Below are 19,855 nucleotides of genomic sequence, written 5' to 3' on the forward strand. Positions count from 1 at the left end.
TATTCTAGCACTTAGCGCCCCCATTTTTGATTGCACCTCATTAATAGTCTTTTTGGTTTCTACTTGGTTGGATTTTAGCTCTTTTACTTCTCCAGAAAGGGTTTCTCTAATAACTTCCATATTTTTTTCAAGCCCAGCTAGTATCTTTAAAGTGATGATTCTGAACTCTAGATCTGACATCGTACTAATGTCCGTATTGAGTAGGTCCCTGGCAGTCGGTACTACCTCTTGTTCTTTTTGTTGAGGTGATTTTTTCCGTCTTGTCATTTTGTGCAGAGGAGAATAGATTAATGAGAGAACAAAATGCTAGCAGAGTAACCACATCCCCAGAAAATATAACTCTAAAGAAATCAGAAAATACCTGAAGCAGTGGGATAAGAAAGGGAAAAAGAGAAAAAAGAAAAAGAAAAAAAAAAGAAAAAGATAAAGATAAAAACAAAAACAAACGAAACAAAACAACAACAACAACAAAAAAAACCCAGAATATGATCAAATATGATCAGGCTGGTATATAGATCAGTGCCACTCACTAGATTTGGGGTGTATTTTGGTCTTTTAGAAGAAAGTGCCTCCCAAAATTTTAAAGAAAGAAGAACTTATATATGTATAAAAATAAGGGTTGATAAGATGAAGGGATGGAATATGACTGTAAAAATGGATATTATAAAAAATTTTATAAAAGGAATTGATAAGAAGTTGTTTGAAAAAAGAAAGAAGAGGATTTAAAAAAAGAAAAAAGAAAAAGAAAAAAAAGGGAGAGGATGTGATCAGGCAGGGGAATAGAAAACACCATATACTAGAGATTTAGGGTATATTTTAATCTGTTAGAAGAAACTATCTCAAAATTTTAAAGAGAGAGCAACTTATATATATAAGCCAAAACTATGGGTAACTACTATGAAGGGATAGAATATGACTCTAAAAATGAAAAATAAAAAAATTTTTTAAAAAGGGATTGATAAGATGTTGATTGAAAAAGGGAAAAAGAAAAATTCAAAAAGAAATAAAAAGACAAAAAAGACAGTTAAAAAAAATTAACTTTAAAAGACTAAAGAATCATGGTAAAAAAGCCGTGAATTCTATGTGCAGTAGTCCCCTAGCGCTGGAGTTCTGCCATTCTCATTGATCGGTAAACTTGGTCTTGGCCGGCTGTTCTCGCTGATCTTCTGGGGAGGGGCCTGTTGCCGTGGTTTTCAAATGTCTCTGCTGGAGGCGGAATTGCCCCGCCCTTGCCCCCTCCCGGCTAAGTAATCTGCTCGGGTTTGCTCTCCGGGGCTTTTGTTCCCTGCGAGCTTTCCGTACAGCGTTGGAGGCGGAGAGTGAAAATGGCGGCCTCCCAATCTCCGCCCCGGAGGAGCCGAGAACTCGGGGCCCCGCTCCTCAGTGAGCCCCCAGAGAAAAGCCGCCAGTCACTCCCGTCTCCTGGTCTCCGGCCGCACCCCGTGCTCGCCCGGCCTGTGACCGCGCACCTCTCTCTCTGGCACCCGATCCCGGGTGGAGTCTCCAAACCCAGCAGATCCCTCTGGTGCACTCCCGCGCGGCTCCTCCCGGGGGAGGAAGGTGAGTCTCCCCGGATCTGCCGCTTGTTGGGTCCCTGCTGGAGGAGCAGGGGCCCGACTGTGCCGCGGATCACGGTTTATGGCCACCCCGAGCTGAGAGCCCGCGCCTGGGCTCCGCCTCTGCAGCCGGCTTACCCGCTCCGATACCTGGGAGCTCTGCCGCACTCAGGCACCCCCAGTCTTTCTGTGACCCCGAGGGTCCTGAGACCACACTGTCCCGGAGGGTTCCACCCCCAGCTTAGCCACCGGAGTGATGTCCCTCAGTGGAGCCGACTTCTAAAAGTTCCGATTTTGTGCTCCGTGCTTCTATCACTTGCCAGAAGCGGCCGAGGGAGGCCCCTCCCCCGCCGTCTATCCTCCCGAATATCGCCTCGGATTCACTTCTCCGCACGTCCTACCTTCCAGAAAGTGGTCGCTTTTAGAGAGTTGTTGCTCTTCTTTTCTTCGATCTCCTGTTGAGTTTGTAGGTGTTCAGAATGGTTTGATCCCTATCCAGCTGAATTCCTGAGAGGAGACGAAATCCAGGTCTCCTACTCCTCTGCCATCTTGCTAGTAATCTGTGCAGAAGCTTTTTATCTAAATGAAGTCCCAAAAGTTCATATTTGCTTTTCTTTCACCTGCCTTTGGAGATGTATCTTGAAAGAAGTTGCTGTGGCCGATGCCAAAGAGGTTATTGCCTATGTTTTCCTCTAGGATTTTGATGGATTCCTGTCTCACATTGAGGTCTCATCCATTTTGAGTTTATCTTTGTGTGTGGTGTTAGAGAATGGTCGAGTTTCATTCTCTGCCTATGGCTGTCCAATTTTCCCAGCACCATTTGTTGAAGAGACTGTCTTTTCCATTGCATATTTTTTCCTGCTTTGTTGAAGATTATTTGACCATAGAGTTGGGGGTCCATATCTGGGCTCTCTATTCTGTTCCATTGGTCTATATGTCTGTTTTTGTGCCAGTACCATGCTGTCTTGGTGATCCTTGCTTTGTAATGTAGCTTGAAATTAGGCAACGTGATGCCCCCAACTTTGTTTTTCTTTTTCAATGTTTCCTTTTTTGATTCCATACAAATTTTAGGATTGTTTGTTCCAGCACTTTGAAGAATGTCTTTGGAATTTATCTTTGCTTTTTGGAGTCAAATCCAAAAAATCTGTGCTGAGACCAATTTCAAAGACCTTATCCCCTGTGGTTTTTTCTATGAATTTTATAGACTCATTTTTTTTAATTATCATAACTGGGATCAAAGAGATTGATTTATCCAAAGTCACAGTTAATAATGTAGAACCTAGACCAAGGTCTAAAACAAAAGAGTTCTTATTCTTCAACAATGCCGGATCATAAAAGAAATTTATATGACTTAAGTATGGTTAACATGGTAAATTTTATATTTTGGGCATTTTACCACAATAAAAAAATTAGTAGGGAAAAGGGGAAATAAACAATTTTCACACCAAGAAATATTCTTCATCTAATCATCTTAGATGCATATTTATTAATAAAAAGGGAAAATGTTCCTAGTATGTTTGAAAAGCTGAGGAAAAAAATATCCTAAATCTTCTCTAGTAGTCCATATAGAGTGGACTTACAGTTGATTTTCTTTGTTCTCATTTTTCACATTTTCTTTGTTTTCTAAGACCCATGTGTCATTTAGTACTTGGGGAAAAGATGTTATCAGATGAAAAAAATAGTTGTTGTGACTATTAGCCAGCTTTGGTGCATTTGCATGTGTGTCTCATGGAGACTCGTGGCTGGGTGAACATGGCAAGGAGATCCTACTGCTAATATAACTGGATCCCAGCTCCTTTCTGGGAGCACATCTATCTGGTTGAGGAGTTTCCTGTCCTCATGCCTTCCACACCTTGCACCTCATTCTCAGCTGACCCCCACTCAACTCCACCCCATCCCACAACCTTGAAGACAGGCCATTGCCACCATCTGAGAAGAGAGGAGGGCAGTCCCATTGTCCAGATGGGGGACAACATGAATGTGTCAGATGTGCATCTTCCCACATCTGGTTGTGTCCTGGTGTTGACATCCACAGCCTGAGCCTGGAGCCTTAGAAGGGAAGTCCAAGGTGCAGAGAAGAAACTCTGAATGTATTGGAATGCATAGGACCAAATATTCTGTCCCTGCATTTTGATTCATTCTTGTGTCCATGGTTCTTATAAAATTGTTGTTATTTTTAGCCAACAGTGTCCAGCCTCTGCTCTATGAGTCCCTGAGCTGCTCAAAGAGGACCTGGCTAATGGACATCTTTCCTCTCATGTTTAAAGAACCAGGAGAGATAAGATGCCAGATAATATCCCCAATGACTCAGCTGTGAGACACTTCGTGTAGCTTCTTCATTTCACATCCCCAACATCTCTGACAAGAGGGGACTTCCTTCAGGAGTGGAGATAGTAGGACTCCCACAGAGACATCTTTGGGCATCTTAAAAATGCCAGACATGGGCACCTTTGGGGAGCGGGTGATGAAGACTGTGGGGTGAACTTGGGCCACTGTGAGTAATGGGAGGTGGAGCCTGTCAATGGGCAGGGGCCTGATCACCTGGCTTTATCCTCAGGTGTGAAAGAGTGTTACTCTGGACAGACTCCAGCCATGACTCCCTTCACTGACTCAGCATTGAGAGTGGCCTTCAGTGCCACAGTCACCCTGACTAGAGCCCACCCCCAGGTCCCTAGTAGTGCAACCAGAAATTCAGTGCCTCTGTCCACCCCACAAGGCCTGCAGAAGGGGATGCAGACCTCCTTCCAGCCCCCACAATGGCACAGCAGAGTGTCTGAATCTAGGTGCCCTTAGTCCCAGCCAGAGAGCAGAGATGCAGAACAGTGAGCAGGCATTTGAGCAGCTGGCTCCAGCTCAGACCTGCCCCAGGAATGCCACCTGCAAGCTGAGTTCTCTCCAGTCCTGTTGGCCGAGTCAGGCTGGAGGCCAGCGCCTCTGCCCTATGGGAACTCACATCTTTGGGAGGTGACCCTTTGCCCTGTTGTGTTCCAGACATCAATGAATGTGGACCACCCTCGGCAGTGTCCTGTGGAAAATTCGCAGACTGCTGGAACACAGAGGGCAGCTACTACTGTACATGCAGCCCAGGATACAAGCTTGCTTCTGGGGCAAAAACGTTCAGGAATGAGAGTGAGAACATGTGTCAAGGTAAGAATTGACTTGTGTCTTCCATCTCCTCGCCCACAAGGTTTGGAGTCACTTAGCTCACTTTCTCCAGGCATCAGAGAACATCCTCAGCACCTACCCAGGCACCCATATCTCTTTGAACTCCAAGGCTCAGAACCCTCTGTAGAAGGTCACTTCTGAAAGTTCAAAAATCCCCCTTGCTCCCTGGCATTTTATTTTTGTGAAAAAAAAAAAAAAGTGGCACTCAAGATATTTCAGGAGCTCCACAGCACACTGTTTCTAGTGCAAAATCCCTCCTCTTCACCATCATCAGTGATGGCCAGGATGAGACCTTTCCCCACCAGAGCCTACTTGGGCTTGGCCATGCTAGGAAAACTCTCAGATCTCTTGGGCCATGTTGGACCCAGGGACCCCATCCAGAAACACTGCAGTGGGAAGATGGGAGGGCCATCCCCCTTTCCTGGGCCTGCACTCTCCCTGGCCAACAATTTCAGCATCCAGACCCCTCTTCTCAGCTGCTGGGCCTCTGTCTATTTCTCTGAACAAAGCTTACCCTGACTCTCCCCAATAATTTCAGTTCACAGTCCTGAGAGCAGACCAGATGACCAGGACCCAGGAGGATGTTGTGTGGTGTCTACACAGAGTAACACGGACCCACCCGCATACACACACGGAGAATTGGGTGATGAGAAGCAGCTCCTGTCTAGACCAGATAGCAATGGAAGATATCATCGGAGACCAGCAAGTGAGCAGTTGCCCTGAGGGAATTAAAACAAAAGCCATCACTGGGAGCCAGACAGGATCCTGGTTGGGAAATCTGGCATATTCCCTGCACATGGTTCCCTAGAAGACCCATTCTGGTCTTTGTCCAAATGCTCAAGCTGGGATACAGATGACCATGATGTTCCCACCCTGGCTGAAAGCTGCCCAGGGAAGCTAAGAGCACTGGAGCTGAAAACAGGAGGATTCAGGCCAATTCCATCCATATCTGGACAGCTGAGCATCTGGGCCACCACATTCACCCATAACACACCTCTGTATGAATAAGAAAAGACACCCACTCACCAGGGAGGAGAGAGTGGGGCCTTCCTGATGCTTCTATGCCCATACTAGGGTCCCTGAATAACCAAATGACCACCTGAGAAGGTACCTGGCCCTGACCTGACCCCAGGCCCCTTCCCCCATCCCACACACAGATGCTCTTACACCTAATCAACTACTGTTATCCCCTGCAGGCATTGTTTTTCCCACCTGGACCCCACCCCATGGAATCAAGAGCCAGGTGAGTGGCCCCAGCTGGGACCAGGAGACAGGAAATCCTTCCTCAAAGCATGGGCTCCCCACCGTTCATGGCCGCCATTTTCCCCAAGCTTCTGCACCCACATTGAGGCTCTCTGACTTCCTCATCTCCCCTCTCCCTAGAGACTCTCCCACTTCTTTGAAAGAGTCCAAGATCTGGGCAGAAAGTTCATACCAGCCTTTGTCCAGGACACTATCCAGGTAAGGTCAGAATCCAGTGGAGACAAGTTGGAGGCATCCCATGAAGGTCCAGGAAAGCCTTGGTGTGGAAAGAGGCATTCCCAACACAGTGGTGGCCTCCCTGTGGCCCTGCCTCTCCCAGGGTGGGTGAGAAGAGCAGACATCCAGGTATTGTACTCACTGTTAGAAACCCACCTGTACCTACTAACAACCTTTCATCTTACTGTTCCTGGAAATTGGGTTTATGTCATCCTTGGCATTCATGAACAGCATTAACCATGAGTGGCTGGATTCCAGGGCAATCCCAGGAAATCCCAAACAGATGACAGTCTCTAGGATCTTTATTCTGAGGCTAAGTGGACAGCCTCTTCATGCAGTCTGTCAGGCCCATCATGCACTACGTCTGTGTCCCCATCCCCCAGGACCTTGTACAGGGTGTGGATGAGCTGCTGGAGACCCCTGAGGACCTGGAGGCCCTGCCCCGCTCAGAGCAGCACTGTGTGGCCACTAACCTGCTTGTTGGTCTGGAGGATGTCCTGAGAAACCTGAGCCAGGCCCTGCCCAGTGGGACATTGACCTTCAATGCATCTGCAGGCACAGGTAAGTACTGGGGTCTGCCCCAGGCTCTGCTCTGCCTGTTCCCACCTCCTTTGTCCCCACCTCCTTTGTCCCCCAGCCTCACTGGAGCAGAGTGACCATGCTTGTATCTCAGTGTTACATGTATAAACAAATTAAAATAAGTGCTTAAAAAGAAATAAATAAATTATGCTAAGTAAAATAAATCATAGAAGGACAAATTCCAGGTGATCTCACTTATATGTGGAATCTTAAAAATAAATAAATAAACACACACACAAGCTCATAGATACAGACTGGTGGTTGCCATGGGTGGGTGAGAGGGGTGCTGGTGAGACATGTGGGGGTGGGGCAGTAGGCTAAATGGGCGAAGGGGGGTCAGAAGATATAAAATAAATAAGTCATAGGATGTAAGGTACCATGTGACTATAGTTAATAATACTATGTTACATATCTCAAAGTTGCTACAAGAGTAAATCTTGTAAGTTCTCATCTCAGGAAAAAAATTTTGTAACTGTGTATGGTGCCACATGTTAACTAGACTTCCTGTGGTGATCATCTTGCAATATATACAAATAATAAATCATTATGTTGTACACCTGAAATTAATGTCGATTATACCTCAATAAAAAATAAATGAATAAAACTATAAATAATATACATGTTAATATGAAATAAATTATGAGCAGATGAATTAATGATAATGAAGAATTTAAGCTAAAATAGAAATGGCTTCCCAAGAAAACAATTTATTTAATTTGGAATAATATGAATTTGATATTATCTGATATTTAAGTGTTTCATTTGTTTTATTTGAAGTAAAATTCACATACCATAAAATTCACCGTTTTAAACAAAGTGTACAATTCAGTGGCATTTATTTTTTTAGGATTTATTTATTTATTTTAGAAAGAGAGGGGCGCCTGGGTGGCTCAGTCGGTTAAGCGACTGCCTTCGGCTCAGGTCATGATCCTGGAGTCCCTGGATCGAGTCCCGCATCGGGCTCCCTGCTGGGCAGGGAGTCTGCTTCTCCCTCTGACCCTCCCCCCTCTCATGTACTCCCTCTCTCTCATTCTCTCTCTAATAAAAATAAATAAAATCTTAAAAAAAAAAAAAAGAAAGAGAGAGAGTAAGAGCAGAGGGGAGGGTCAGAGGGAGAGGGAGAGAGAAACCTCAAACAAACTCCCCACTGAGCACGAGCCTGACGTGGGGCTCGATCCCATGACCCTGAGATCATGACCTGAGCCAAAACCAAGAATCCAATGCTCAACCAACTGGGCCACCCAGTTCAGGCGCCCTAATTCAGTGGCATTTAGTATATTCACGGAGTTGTAATCATTGCCTCTATTTATAAAATATTTTCATCACCCCTGAAGTAAATACTGTACCCCCCTCAGGAGTCACTTCTCATTCCTCCCCTCCCCCAGCCCCTGGACACCACTGGTCTGTTTTCACTATCTATGGATGTGCTTATTCTGGACATTTCATATAGAGAGACTCATACACTATGTTGCTTTATAGTGTGGCTTCTTTCACTTAGCATAATGTTTTCAAGGCTCATCCATGTTGTAGCATCTATCAGTGTTTCATTTTTATGGCTGAATAATATTCCATTGTATATGAATACAACACCTTTTGTTCAGCCCTTCATCAACTGATGGACATTTGGTTTGTTACCTCCTTTTGACCATTGTGAATAGTACTACTATGAATATTGGTTCACATGTTTTTGTTTTAATAACTGTTTTCAGTTCTTTGGGATACACAATTAGGATTGGAGTTTGAGTTATATGGTAATTCTTTTTATTTATTTATTTATTTATTTATTTATTTATTTGAGAGAGAGAGAATGAGAGACAGAGAGCACGAGAGGGAAGAGGGCAGAGGGAGAAGCAGACCCCTTGCTGAGCAGGGAGCCCGATATGGGACTCGATCCCGGGACTCCAGGATCATGACCTGAGCCAAAGGCAGTCGCTTAACCAACTGAGCCACCCAGGCGCCCATATGGTAATTCTATGTTCAATTTTTTGAGAACTACCAAATTATTTTCCAAAGAGGTGATTTTTTTCATTTTCCATCCACACCAGCAATAGGCTCCAATTTTTACACCCTCAGCAACACTTGCTATTTTCCTTTTGTTTTGTTTCCTGGTAGTCTTTTCAGTGTATGTCAGGGGATATCTCATGGTGATTTTGATTTGCATTTCCCTGATGATTAATCATGTTTCCCATCATTTTGTGTAATTGTTGAACATGTGTGTAACTTTTTTGGAGAAATGTCTATGCAAGTCCTTTGCCTATTTTTTAATTCATTGTTTGGCTTATGGTTGTTGAGCTGTAAGAGTTCTTCATATATTCTAATAGTAGATTTTATGAGACATGTGATTCGCTAATTTTTTCTCCCATTCCATAGATTGTCTTTGCATTTTCTCTGTGGTCTTTTCACTTTAATGAACATTAAAGTGATGAAATCCATTTTCTCCGTTTTTTCTTTTGTTTTGTGGGCATTTGGTGTCATATCTAGGAATCCATTGACAAACCCAAGGTCATGAAGATTTACACCTGTGTTCCTCCTTCCTAACTAGTTCTAGTTCTAGTTTCACCTCATAATTGTAGGTCTTTCATATGAATGGATAAATAAGATGTGGTGTATATATACAATGGAATATTACCCAGCCATCAAAAAGAATGAAATCATTTTTTTATTTATTTACTTTTATTTTAATTAACATATAATGTATTTATTGGTTTCAGAGGTACAAGTCTGTGATTCATCAGTCTTATATAATACCCAGTGCTCATTATATCACATGCCCTCCTTAATATCCATCACCCAGTTACCCCATCTCTCCACCCTTGTCCCCTCCAGCAACCCTTAGTTTGTTTCCTCTGATTAACAGTCTCTTATGGCTTGTCTTCCTCTCTGGTTTCATTTTGTTGTATTTTTTCCTCTCTTCCCCTATGATCCTCTATTGTATTTCTTAAATTCCACATATCAGTGAGATCATATGATACTTGTCTTTCTCTGATTGACTTATTTTGCTTAGCATAATACCCTCTAGTTACATCCACATCATTGCAAATGGAAAGATTTCATTTTTGATGGTTGTGTAATATTCCATTATATATATATCAATCACATCTTCTTTATCCATTCATCTGTGATGGACATTTTGCATCTTGGCTCTTTCCATAGTTTGGCTATTGTGGACATTGCTGCTATAAATATTGGGGTGCAGGTGCCTCTTTGGATCACTACATTTATATCTTTGGGGTACCCAGTAGTGCAATTGCTGGGTTGGAGGGTAGCTCTATTTTCAACTTTTTGAGGAACCTCCATACTGTTTTCCAGAGTGGCTGCACCAGATTCCATTCCCACCAACAGTGTAGGAGGGTTCCCCTTTCTCTGCATCCTTGCCAACATCTGTCATTCCCTGACTTGTTAATTTTAGCCATTCTGACTGATGTGAGGTGATATCTCATTGTGTTTTGATTTGTATTTCCCTGTTGCTGAGTGATGTTGAGCATTTTTTCATATGTCTGTTGGCCATTTGGATGTCTTCTTTGGAGAAATACCTGTTCATGTCTTCTGCCCATTTCTTGATTGGATTATTTGTTCTTTGGGTGTTGAGTTTGATAAGTTAAAATGAAAAAAATCTTTCCATTTGCAACAAATGTGGTTGGAACTAGAGGGTATTATGCTAAGTGGAATAAGTCAGTCAGAGAAAGACAAATATCTTATGATTTCACTCATATGTGGAATTTAAGAAACAAAATAGATGAACTTAGGGGAAGGGTAGGAAAGATAAAATAAGATGAAATCAGAAAGGGAAACAAACCATAAGAGACTCTTAAACAAACTGAGGCTTGCTGGAGGGGTGTGGGTGGGAGAATGAGCTAACTGGGTGATGGGCATTAAGGAGGGCACTTGATGTAATGAGCACTAGGTGTTACATGCAACTGATGAATTACTAAATTCTACTTCTGAAACTAATAATACACTATATGTTAATTAATTGAATTTAAATTAAAAAATAAAATAAATTTAAAAAAATTTTAATGTAGGTCTTTGACCCATTTTGAAATAATTTTTGTGTGTTGTGTGAGGTAGGGTTCCAGCTTCCTTCTTTTGTGTGTGGATAGCCAGATGTGCCAGGACCATTTGTTAGACTTTTCTTTTTCCACTGAAAGGTTTTGACACCAGTTGTTGGAAATTAATTAACCATAGATGTATGGGCTTGTTTCTGGACTTTCAATTCTATCTTACTGATCTGTAGGACTATCCTTATGCCAGTGCCCTCCTGTTCTGATTACTGTAGGTTGGTAGTCAGTTTTGAAATTAGGAAGTTAAGTACTCCAATTTTTTTTCATCTTCAAGATATTATTTGGGTATATGCAATGCCCTGTGGATTTTAGGATGAGCTTTTCCATTTCTGCAAAAAATTAAATAACTAAAATTGCTTTGGAATCCTGATAAGGATTGCACTGAATCTGTACATCTCTGCAGGGACCATTGCCATCATAACAATATTGATTCTCCCATCCATGAATACAGTTTTCTGTGTACAAGTCTTGAGCATCCTTGGATAAAATTATTCCTTATATTTTATTGACTATTTTGACATCTATGTTCATAAGAGATTGGTCTATAGTTTTTTTTTTTTTTTTCTTGTGAAATCTTTATCTGGTTTTGTTTACAGGGTAATGGTAGCCTCATAGAATTATTTAGGTAGTATTCCTTTCTATATTATTTTACATTATTTTATTTTATTTAATGGAGAAGTTTACAAAGGATTAGTCTTTTAAATGGATAATAGAATTCAACAACAACTCCATCTGGTGTGGGCTTTTCGTTTGGGGAAGCTTTTGATAAACGATTCAATGTCTTTACCTATTGCAAGTCTGTCCTGATTTTCTGTTTCTTCTAAAGTCAGCTTTACTAATGATTTACTATATATTGGCTAATTGAACTTAATTTTAAAAAAAGTCAGTTTCAGTAGTTTGTGACTGTTTAGGAATTTCCTCATTTCATCTAACCTACTGTTGAATAATTGCTTGTAATATTCTCTTATAACCCTTGATAAATTCAAATTATATACATATATAAAATTATTATGTATACCAAATATGTGCAATATTGTTATTATGTGTGCCAAACAATACTATTATTAATATATAATATATAGATCTAGAATATGCATATGTTATATGCATATATTATATTATGTGTGCATTCTATAAATTATATAATATATAATATTCAGTATCATATTATATATTATATATGGCTTTTGTATAAATTTATATTATATATAAAGTATTATATTATAGATTTAAGTAATGTATAAAATATTTTTATACATACATCATATATACACACATAAAATGGTATTATACCAACCACTACAGCCACAAATACTAATCTAACTCCCTTATACAACTCTGACATCTTATAGACCTGTCCCTGAAGGTGCGGGAGCAAGGAGATAGAAATGTCATCTTGAGTCAGAGTCAGGTGAAGATGCTGCTGAACTGGGATGTGGTGCACGAATCTGATGACTCAGGTACTGGCTGAGATGGGAGGAAGGTCACAAGATGCCCAAGGATGTGACAAATGGGGAACTGAAGATTAAAGGGAAAGGGGGGGTTTAGTGGAGCCACAAAGAGTCTCTCTGACGAGGAAGGGGCCCTGTAGGAACCCCAAGGTATCAACATTGACCTCTTCCTGCAGGTCCTTCTGTGGTGGGCCTTGTCTCCACACCGGGGATGGGCAAGTTGCTGGCTGAGGCCCGCCTGGTCCTGGAGGCTGAGATGCAGGCAGTTCTGCATGGGGCACACAAGGGCGTGCTGCGAGGAGTCTCCTCTGTCCTGCTCTCACACGTCATCTCTGCCTTTATGAGCAACAGGGACACCCAGAACCTCAGTTCCCCTATCACCTTCATCTTTTCCCACCATGTGAGTGCTGGTGAGATGGGACTGTGGGTGTGGAAGGAGCCTGGGTCTTGGGCACAGCCTCGCTGCTCAGCTCAGTCTTGATTGAGGTTCTTGGGGGCTTCCCCATGGCTGCATCATTCCCCAAAGAAAGCCTTTTGCAAGCCAGCTTTGGATAAGCATTTCTGAGCACTGGAACAGCCAGCTTCCACCTACACTCTGTTTCTACAGTCAGTGACCCGTGGGCCAATGCAAAAGGTGTTCTGCGTCTTCTGGGATCACACTCCGGATGGATATGGTCATTGGTCCACCACAGGCTGCAGGATGGTGGCCACTGGAGACACCAGCACCACCTGCCAGTGCACCCACCTCAGCAGCTTTGCAGTCCTCATGGCCCACTACAATGTGCAGGTGAGAGCCCTGTGAAAGGCTGGATTCCATGCTTATTGCTCTGTAATATATTTCCCCACATGTAGGGGCTTTAAAAAAAAAAACAGAAATTTATATCTTGTGGTTTCTTTGGGTCAGCTCGGGTATGGTGGTGCTGAGTTGCTGTTCTGGGTCTTACAAGCCTGAAATCAGCCAGATCTGCATTCTCTTCTGCAGCTCAGTTTCCTCCTGTGAGCTCCCTGGTTGCTGGCAGGATTCATTTCCTTGCAGTCATAGGACTGGGGTTCCACTTTCTAGCTAGCTGTGAGAAGGGAACCTTGCTCAGCGAACTAGGGGCTGCCTGCATTCCTTCTCTAGCAGCCCTCACACAGTGTGTCAGCATTTCTATCCAGAGGCCAGCCGGAGGAGCTCCCTCACTGCAAACGCTCTCACACTTTGAACCATTTTCTCCAAGAGCCCAGAGCTTTTAAAGCTAACTTGATTAGGCCAGGCCCACCCACAACAGACTCCCTCTCTTAAAGACTAGGATCTGAATTCCATCTGCAAAATCCCTTCAGAGCAGCACCTAAAATGGCATTTAACTGAGAATCCAGAAGAAAGTGTGTGTACACCTATTATTGACAAATTAGATTTCTGCTTAACACAGGGGTCTTCAGGACAGGAAGGCTGTAGAAAGTGGCTCTCAGGGACTATAGAAAGGAAGATTTGGTGGTGGCAGAGGTCAAAGGGGCCAAGAAAGCCAGTGAGTACAGGTGGGTTAAGAACTATGTTTGCCTGTTCCACTGGCTAGGTGAGCTGGTTACTTCCTCTGGATCACCACATCAAAGACTTACTTAGGTGATTTGTAAAGTAAAATAAACCCTTGTGAGTTCCTGGGCTCTGTCTTAAGTAAGGACTCTCTTACCCCTCAATTCTTCCAAGGTCTGGGTTAATCAGTTCAGATTTCCATTCTAGCATTCTGAACCTGGAGGAATTTCCCAAATAACATAACAAATTTACCTGCATCCTTCTTTCCCGATTTGGCTACAGCAAAAATAAAAATAAAATAAAAATTTTTTAAATAGAAGATTTTTAAATTACCCCAGAGTAGGAAAATGTGACTCTGATGTCCTTTTTGCTTCTTTTTGCTGGATCCCAGGAGGAGGATCCCATGCTGGCTGTGATCACCTATTTGGGGCTGGGCCTCTCTCTCCTGTGCCTCCTCCTGGCAGCCCTCACCTTCCTGCTGTGCAAAACCATCCAGAACGCCAGCACCTCGATCCACCTGCAGCTCTCAATCTGCCTCTTCCTGGCCCACCTGCTCTTCCTCACAGCCATCAACCAGACCGAGATCAAGGTACTGACACTGCCACAGAGGAGCCCATGCCCTGTCCCAGGGGTGCTCAGTTCATGGAGCCATGCTGCACTGATACCTTAATGAAATGGCCTCGGGTCCAGGGAGGTTGGAGGGATAGGTAGCCTATTTCACATTGACTAATGAATGGAAGACATTAGGAGACAAACCCTCTCCTGACAACTCGACCATATACATGAGAGTTCTCTTCAATGGCAAAGTATGGGAAAGGTCCTGGGGCCACCCTCCTCCCTGACAATCCCTCCTGGTGACACCTTTCTCCTCCCCCAGGTGCTGTGTGCCATCATTGCGGGTGCCCTACACTATCTCTACCTGGCGTCCTTCACCTGGATGCTGCTGGAGGGTCTGAATCTCTTCCTCACTGCACGCAACCTGACGGTGGTCAACTACTCCAGTGTGAGCAGGGTCATGAAGAAGCTCATGTTCCCCGTGGGCTATGGAGTCCCAGCTATAATTGTGGCCATTTCTGCTGCATCCAGGCCTCACCTTTATGGAACACCCACCCGGTAAATGCAATTTCCCACTGTCCTTATCTTCTCCAGCATGACTATGGCCATCATAGAACCAATAGTTATTTAATTCCACCAGATCAGATAGACAGAGAAAAGGTCAGTGACCACTCCGAGGACATCTACCCGGTGGAAGATTGTATTCATTGAAGTAATTGTTTTTAAGTCATTAAGATATAATTGGGTTTTTTTTAACCATACAATACATCATTAGTTCTTGATGTAGTGATCCACGATCCATTGTTTTTGTATAACACCCAGTGCTCCATGCCATACGTGCCCTCCTTAATACCCATCACCGGGCCAACCAATCCCCCCTCCCCCCTCGCCTCTAAAACCCTGTTTGTTTCTCAGGTCCATAGTCTCTCATGGTTCATCTCTCCCTCCAATTCCTCCCCCCACCATTTTTCCCTTCCTTCTCCTAATGTCTTCCATGTTATTCCTTATGTTCCACAAATAAGTGAAATCCTATGATAATTGACTTTCTCTGCTTGACTTATTTCACTTAGCATAATCTCCTCCAGTCCCATCCATGTTGATTCAAAAGTTGGGTATTCATCCTCTCTGATGGCTGAGTAATATTCCATTGTATAAATGGACCACATCTTCTTTATCCATTCATCTGTTGAAGGGCATCTCGGCTCTTTCCACAGTTTGGCTATTGTGGACATTGCTGCTCTGAACATTGGGGTGCATATGGCCCTTCTTTTCACTACATCTGTGTCTTTGGGGTAAATACCCAGCAGTGCAATTGCTGGGTCATAGGGTAGCTCTATTTTTAAATTTTTGAGGAACCTCCACACTGTTTTCCAAAGTGGCTGTACCAACTTGCATTCCCACCAACAGTGTAAGACGGTTCCCCTTTCTCCACAACCTCTCCAACATTTGTTGTTTCTTTCCCTGTCCATTTTTGCTGTTCTAACTGGTGTAAGGTGGTATCTCAGTGTGGTTTTGATTTGGATTTTCCTGATGGCTAATGATGATGAACATTTTTTCCTGTGTCTGTTAGCCATTTGTATGTCTTCTTCAGAGAAGTGTCTGTTCATCTCTTCTGCCCACTTTTTGACTTGATTATTTGTTTTTTGGGTGTTGGGTTTGAGAAGTTCTTTATAGATTTTGGATACCAGCCCTTTATCTGTAGTGTCACTTGCAAATATCATCTCCCATTCTGTGGGTTGCCTCTTTGTTTTGTTGACTGTTTCCTTTGCTGTGCAGAAGCTTTTTCTCTTGATGAAGTCCCAAAAGTTCATTTTTGCTTTTGTTTCACTAGCTTTTGGAGATGTATCTTGAAAGAAGTTGCTGTGGCCGATGTCCAAGAGGTTACTGCCTATGTTCTCCTCTAGGATTTGGATGGATTCCTGTCTCACATTGAGGTCTTTCATCCACTTTGAGTTTATCTTTGTGAATGGTGTTAGAGAATGGTCGAGTTTCATTCTTCTGCATGTGGCTGTCCAATTTTCCCAGCACCATTTATTGAAGATACTGTCTTTTTTCCATTGCATGTTTTTTCCTGCTCTGTCAAAGATTATTTGACCATAGAGTTGAGGGTCCATATCTGGGTTCTCTATTCTGTTTCATTGGTCTATATGTCTGTTTTTGTGCCAGTACCGTGCTGTCTTGGTGATCACAGCTTTGTAATATAGCTTGAAATCGGGCAACGTGATGCCCCCAGCTTTGTTTTTCTTTTTCAATATTTCCTTGGCGATTTGGGGTCTTTTCTGATTCCATACAAATTTTAGGATTGTTTGTTCCAGCACTTTGAAAAATGTCATTGGAATTTTGATCGGGATGGCACTGAAGGTATAGATTGCTCTGGGTAGCATAGACATTTTAACAATTTTTATTCTTCCGATCCATGAGCATGGAATATTTTCCCATCTTTTTGTGTCTTCAATTTCTTTCATGAGTGTTTTGTAGTTCCTAGAGTATAGATCCTTTACCTCTTTGATTAGGTTTATTCCCAGGTATCTTATGGTTTTTGGTGCTATTGTAAATGGAATCGTTTCTTTAATTTCTCTTTCTACAGTTACATTGCTAGTGTATAGGAAAGCAACTGATTGCTGTACATTGATTTTGTATCCTGCCACATTACTGAATTGCTGGATGAGTTCTAGTAATTTGGGGGTGGAGTCTTTTGGGTTTTCCACATAGAGTATCATGTCATCTGCAAAAAGAGAGAGTTTGACTTCTTTGCCAATTTGAATACCTTTTATTTCTTTTTGTGTCTGATTGCTGTTGCTAGGGCTTCTAGTACTATGTTGAACAACAGTGGTGAGGATGGGCATCCTTGACGTGTTCCTGATCTTAAGGGAAAGGCTCTCAGCTTTTCCCCATTGAGGATGATATTCGCTGTGGGTTTTTTAAATGTTAATTATAATGTATGTTAATAATTATCTATTTAAATAATAAAGTGCATTATGTTAATAACTATACACTAATATTGATGTTTAATAATTACAAATTAATCTAGTTAAGATAAATGAGGTTACTTCTTAATATTTTAGATTTAATTATTTTAAATATTAAGTGTATATTATGTTAATAACTATATTGTATTAGTGACTATAGTCCATAATATAAATAGCATCATATGTATTAGCAAATATATATTAATATAGTATTCATTGCATCAATTGAGGGGACAGGTTTTTTTTTTGTTTTTTTGTTTTTTTTAATTTTTTTTTTAAGATTTTATTTATTTGTCAGAGAGAGACACAGCGAGAGAGGGAACACAAGCAGAGGGACTGGTAGAGGGAGAAGCAGGCTTCCCGCGGAGCAGGGAGCCCGATGCAGGGCTCGATCCCAGGACTCTGGGATCATGACCTGAGCTGAAGGCAGATGCCTAACGACTGAGCCACCCAGGCGCCCCGAGGGGACAGTTTTAAATCTTCCAGAAAGCAAAACTGAAATGAATAGATGGCATTAATTTGTATAAACTCTTTCTCTATCCTAATTTTAAAAGAAACAAAGGGTCATTTGGATGACAAAATAACTGTAACCACAGCTAAGATTCAGAAATCACTTCTGATGTACAATCACTGTTCTAAATATTTTTCACGTGTCAGCTCAAATCATCCCCCCAACAACCTGTGCAGTAGAAACTAGTAATAAGCCATATTACAGATGAGTAACTGAGGCACAAGGAGATTAACTAACATGGCCAAGATCACACAGCTGGTTGGTGGCGGAGCGGGGGTCACTTCCAGTCTGGCGCTCACACCATACGCCTATCCTGATGACATGAGTTACTCAGCTGCAACAGGGAGCCCTGGCCAGCTGGCCTCCCTAAGGAGTTGAGCATAAAGGTCAATGAACTTTTTCCATAAAGGGCCAGATAATCAATATTTCCAACTTTCTTGGTCTTATGGTCTCTGCCACAACTACTCAGCTCTGTCCTCAGAGCACAAACAGAGCCACAGACAATTTGGGAGGGAATGAGTGTGTGTTCCAGTAAAACCCACTTATAAGAGCAGGCGGCAGCCTCCTGCTTTGCCAATGCCTACCTTCGAAGTTTCCCTTTGATGCTTCCTGCTGGGTCCTTCTGACCTTCTCCCCAGTCCTCACACCTCCCACCTCACTCACAGCTCCCCTCCCTGGAGATAAAGTCCATCTCTGTCATTGCTCTCAGTACGGCCTTGAGATGCCTGACCTATGAGTGTGTGAATACCTGTGTCCTCATGAGGAATAAGTTATGTAATGCACGTGAGCCTTACTGCTGGGGCAGGCTCACTGTTTTGTTTCATTTGGGTTTTTTCACTCACTTCTTCGATGGTCCAAAACTTTCACCTGTCTACACCCACTCATCACTCATTATTTCAGCTTAAACACAATTCAGTTCTTTCAGGGAAACCCTTCCCAATTATCTGGATCTCCTATACCCTGGATTAGGTTATGGATCCAGCTACATATCCTCAAAGCTCCTCATACTTGGTCATAAAATTCATCATCTTGACTTTGTCTATTGTCTAATTGTTGATCCACCAACTTCATCTGTGTCTCCCTGAGGACAGAGACCACTCTACCCTAATCCCAACTGGGTCTTCAGAGCCAAGCACAGATCCTGACACAGAGGAGACACTCAATACTTATCCAAAAAAACCCATAAATTAATTTACTGATCAATACTGTTATTTTCTTTTTAAAAGTTATGTTTATTTCTGCCAGCATATCTGGGGGCCAAGACATAGAAGAACTTTTGAAAGGAACTTATCTTTTTTTAAAGACCACTTGAGTAAGGTGTGATCGACATGTAAAATACCATATGTAATTAATGTACAAAACCTGATGAGTTTGGGGCTAATACCCATGAAACCACTGCCACCATCAAAGGCATATACAATGTTGTAGTTCTGCAAAATAAATAAGTTTAGGAGATCTATATTACATAGTGCATATAGCTAACAATAGTGTATTCTATACTTAAGATTTACTAGGAGGGTATGTTAAATGTTTTAACAAAAAAAATGATAATAATGATGAAGGCAGAAGGAAACATTAGGAGGGGAGGGGTATGTTTATTTATCAGTCCTTTGTCTATGAAAGCCAATATTTTCTTGAATCTCTTCCCATCTCTCTCTAAGATGCTGGCTCCACACAGACAAAGGATTCATATGGACCTTCCTTGGCCCTATCTGCACAATTTTCTCCGTGAGTAATGGATGACATCAGAGCAACCCACCTGCCCAGCTGAGGGTTATTCAAAGATCAGGTGTATCAGGAGGGTGACAGGCAGGGTGAGCAGTCATTCCAGTTGGCCCAGGACTGATGAGGGGCTCCCAGGAGGTGGGAATTCCCATTGTAAAACCAAGACTAAGGTGTTTCCTGAGATGTGGCACTTTCAGTGCTAACATTTGTAATTCCCATGCACTGAATTGAAGTGGTTACCGATGTTACAGGGCAAACATGGGCCTGAGTTACTGGGTGTTTGGTTTGCTT

General features: G+C 42.5%; 1 protein-coding gene across 1 annotated transcript in view; it reads left to right on the forward strand.

Moving 5' to 3' along the window:
• LOC118005915 (adhesion G protein-coupled receptor E2-like) overlaps positions 1 to 19,613 on the forward strand; it is a 44,614-nt gene extending 25,001 nt beyond the window's left edge. Inside the window, exons 6-16 of the mRNA XM_034998306.1 lie at positions 4,548 to 4,703; positions 5,260 to 5,427; positions 5,918 to 5,964; positions 6,105 to 6,182; positions 6,584 to 6,761; positions 12,193 to 12,300; positions 12,468 to 12,691; positions 12,899 to 13,078; positions 14,196 to 14,393; positions 14,682 to 14,917; positions 19,501 to 19,613. Coding sequence (XP_034854197.1) covers positions 4,548 to 4,703; positions 5,260 to 5,427; positions 5,918 to 5,964; positions 6,105 to 6,182; positions 6,584 to 6,761; positions 12,193 to 12,300; positions 12,468 to 12,691; positions 12,899 to 13,078; positions 14,196 to 14,393; positions 14,682 to 14,917; positions 19,501 to 19,582 — 1,655 coding nt within the window. The 3' untranslated portion in view covers positions 19,583 to 19,613. The remainder of the gene's footprint in view (positions 1 to 4,547; positions 4,704 to 5,259; positions 5,428 to 5,917; positions 5,965 to 6,104; positions 6,183 to 6,583; positions 6,762 to 12,192; positions 12,301 to 12,467; positions 12,692 to 12,898; positions 13,079 to 14,195; positions 14,394 to 14,681; positions 14,918 to 19,500) is intronic.
• The last annotated feature ends 242 nt before the right edge of the window (positions 19,614 to 19,855 follow it).

Source organism: Mirounga leonina, unplaced genomic scaffold (assembly GCF_011800145.1).
Source record: "Mirounga leonina isolate KUSES-001 unplaced genomic scaffold, KU_Mleo_1.0 Mir_94, whole genome shotgun sequence".
Lineage (NCBI taxonomy): Eukaryota > Metazoa > Chordata > Mammalia > Carnivora > Phocidae > Mirounga > Mirounga leonina.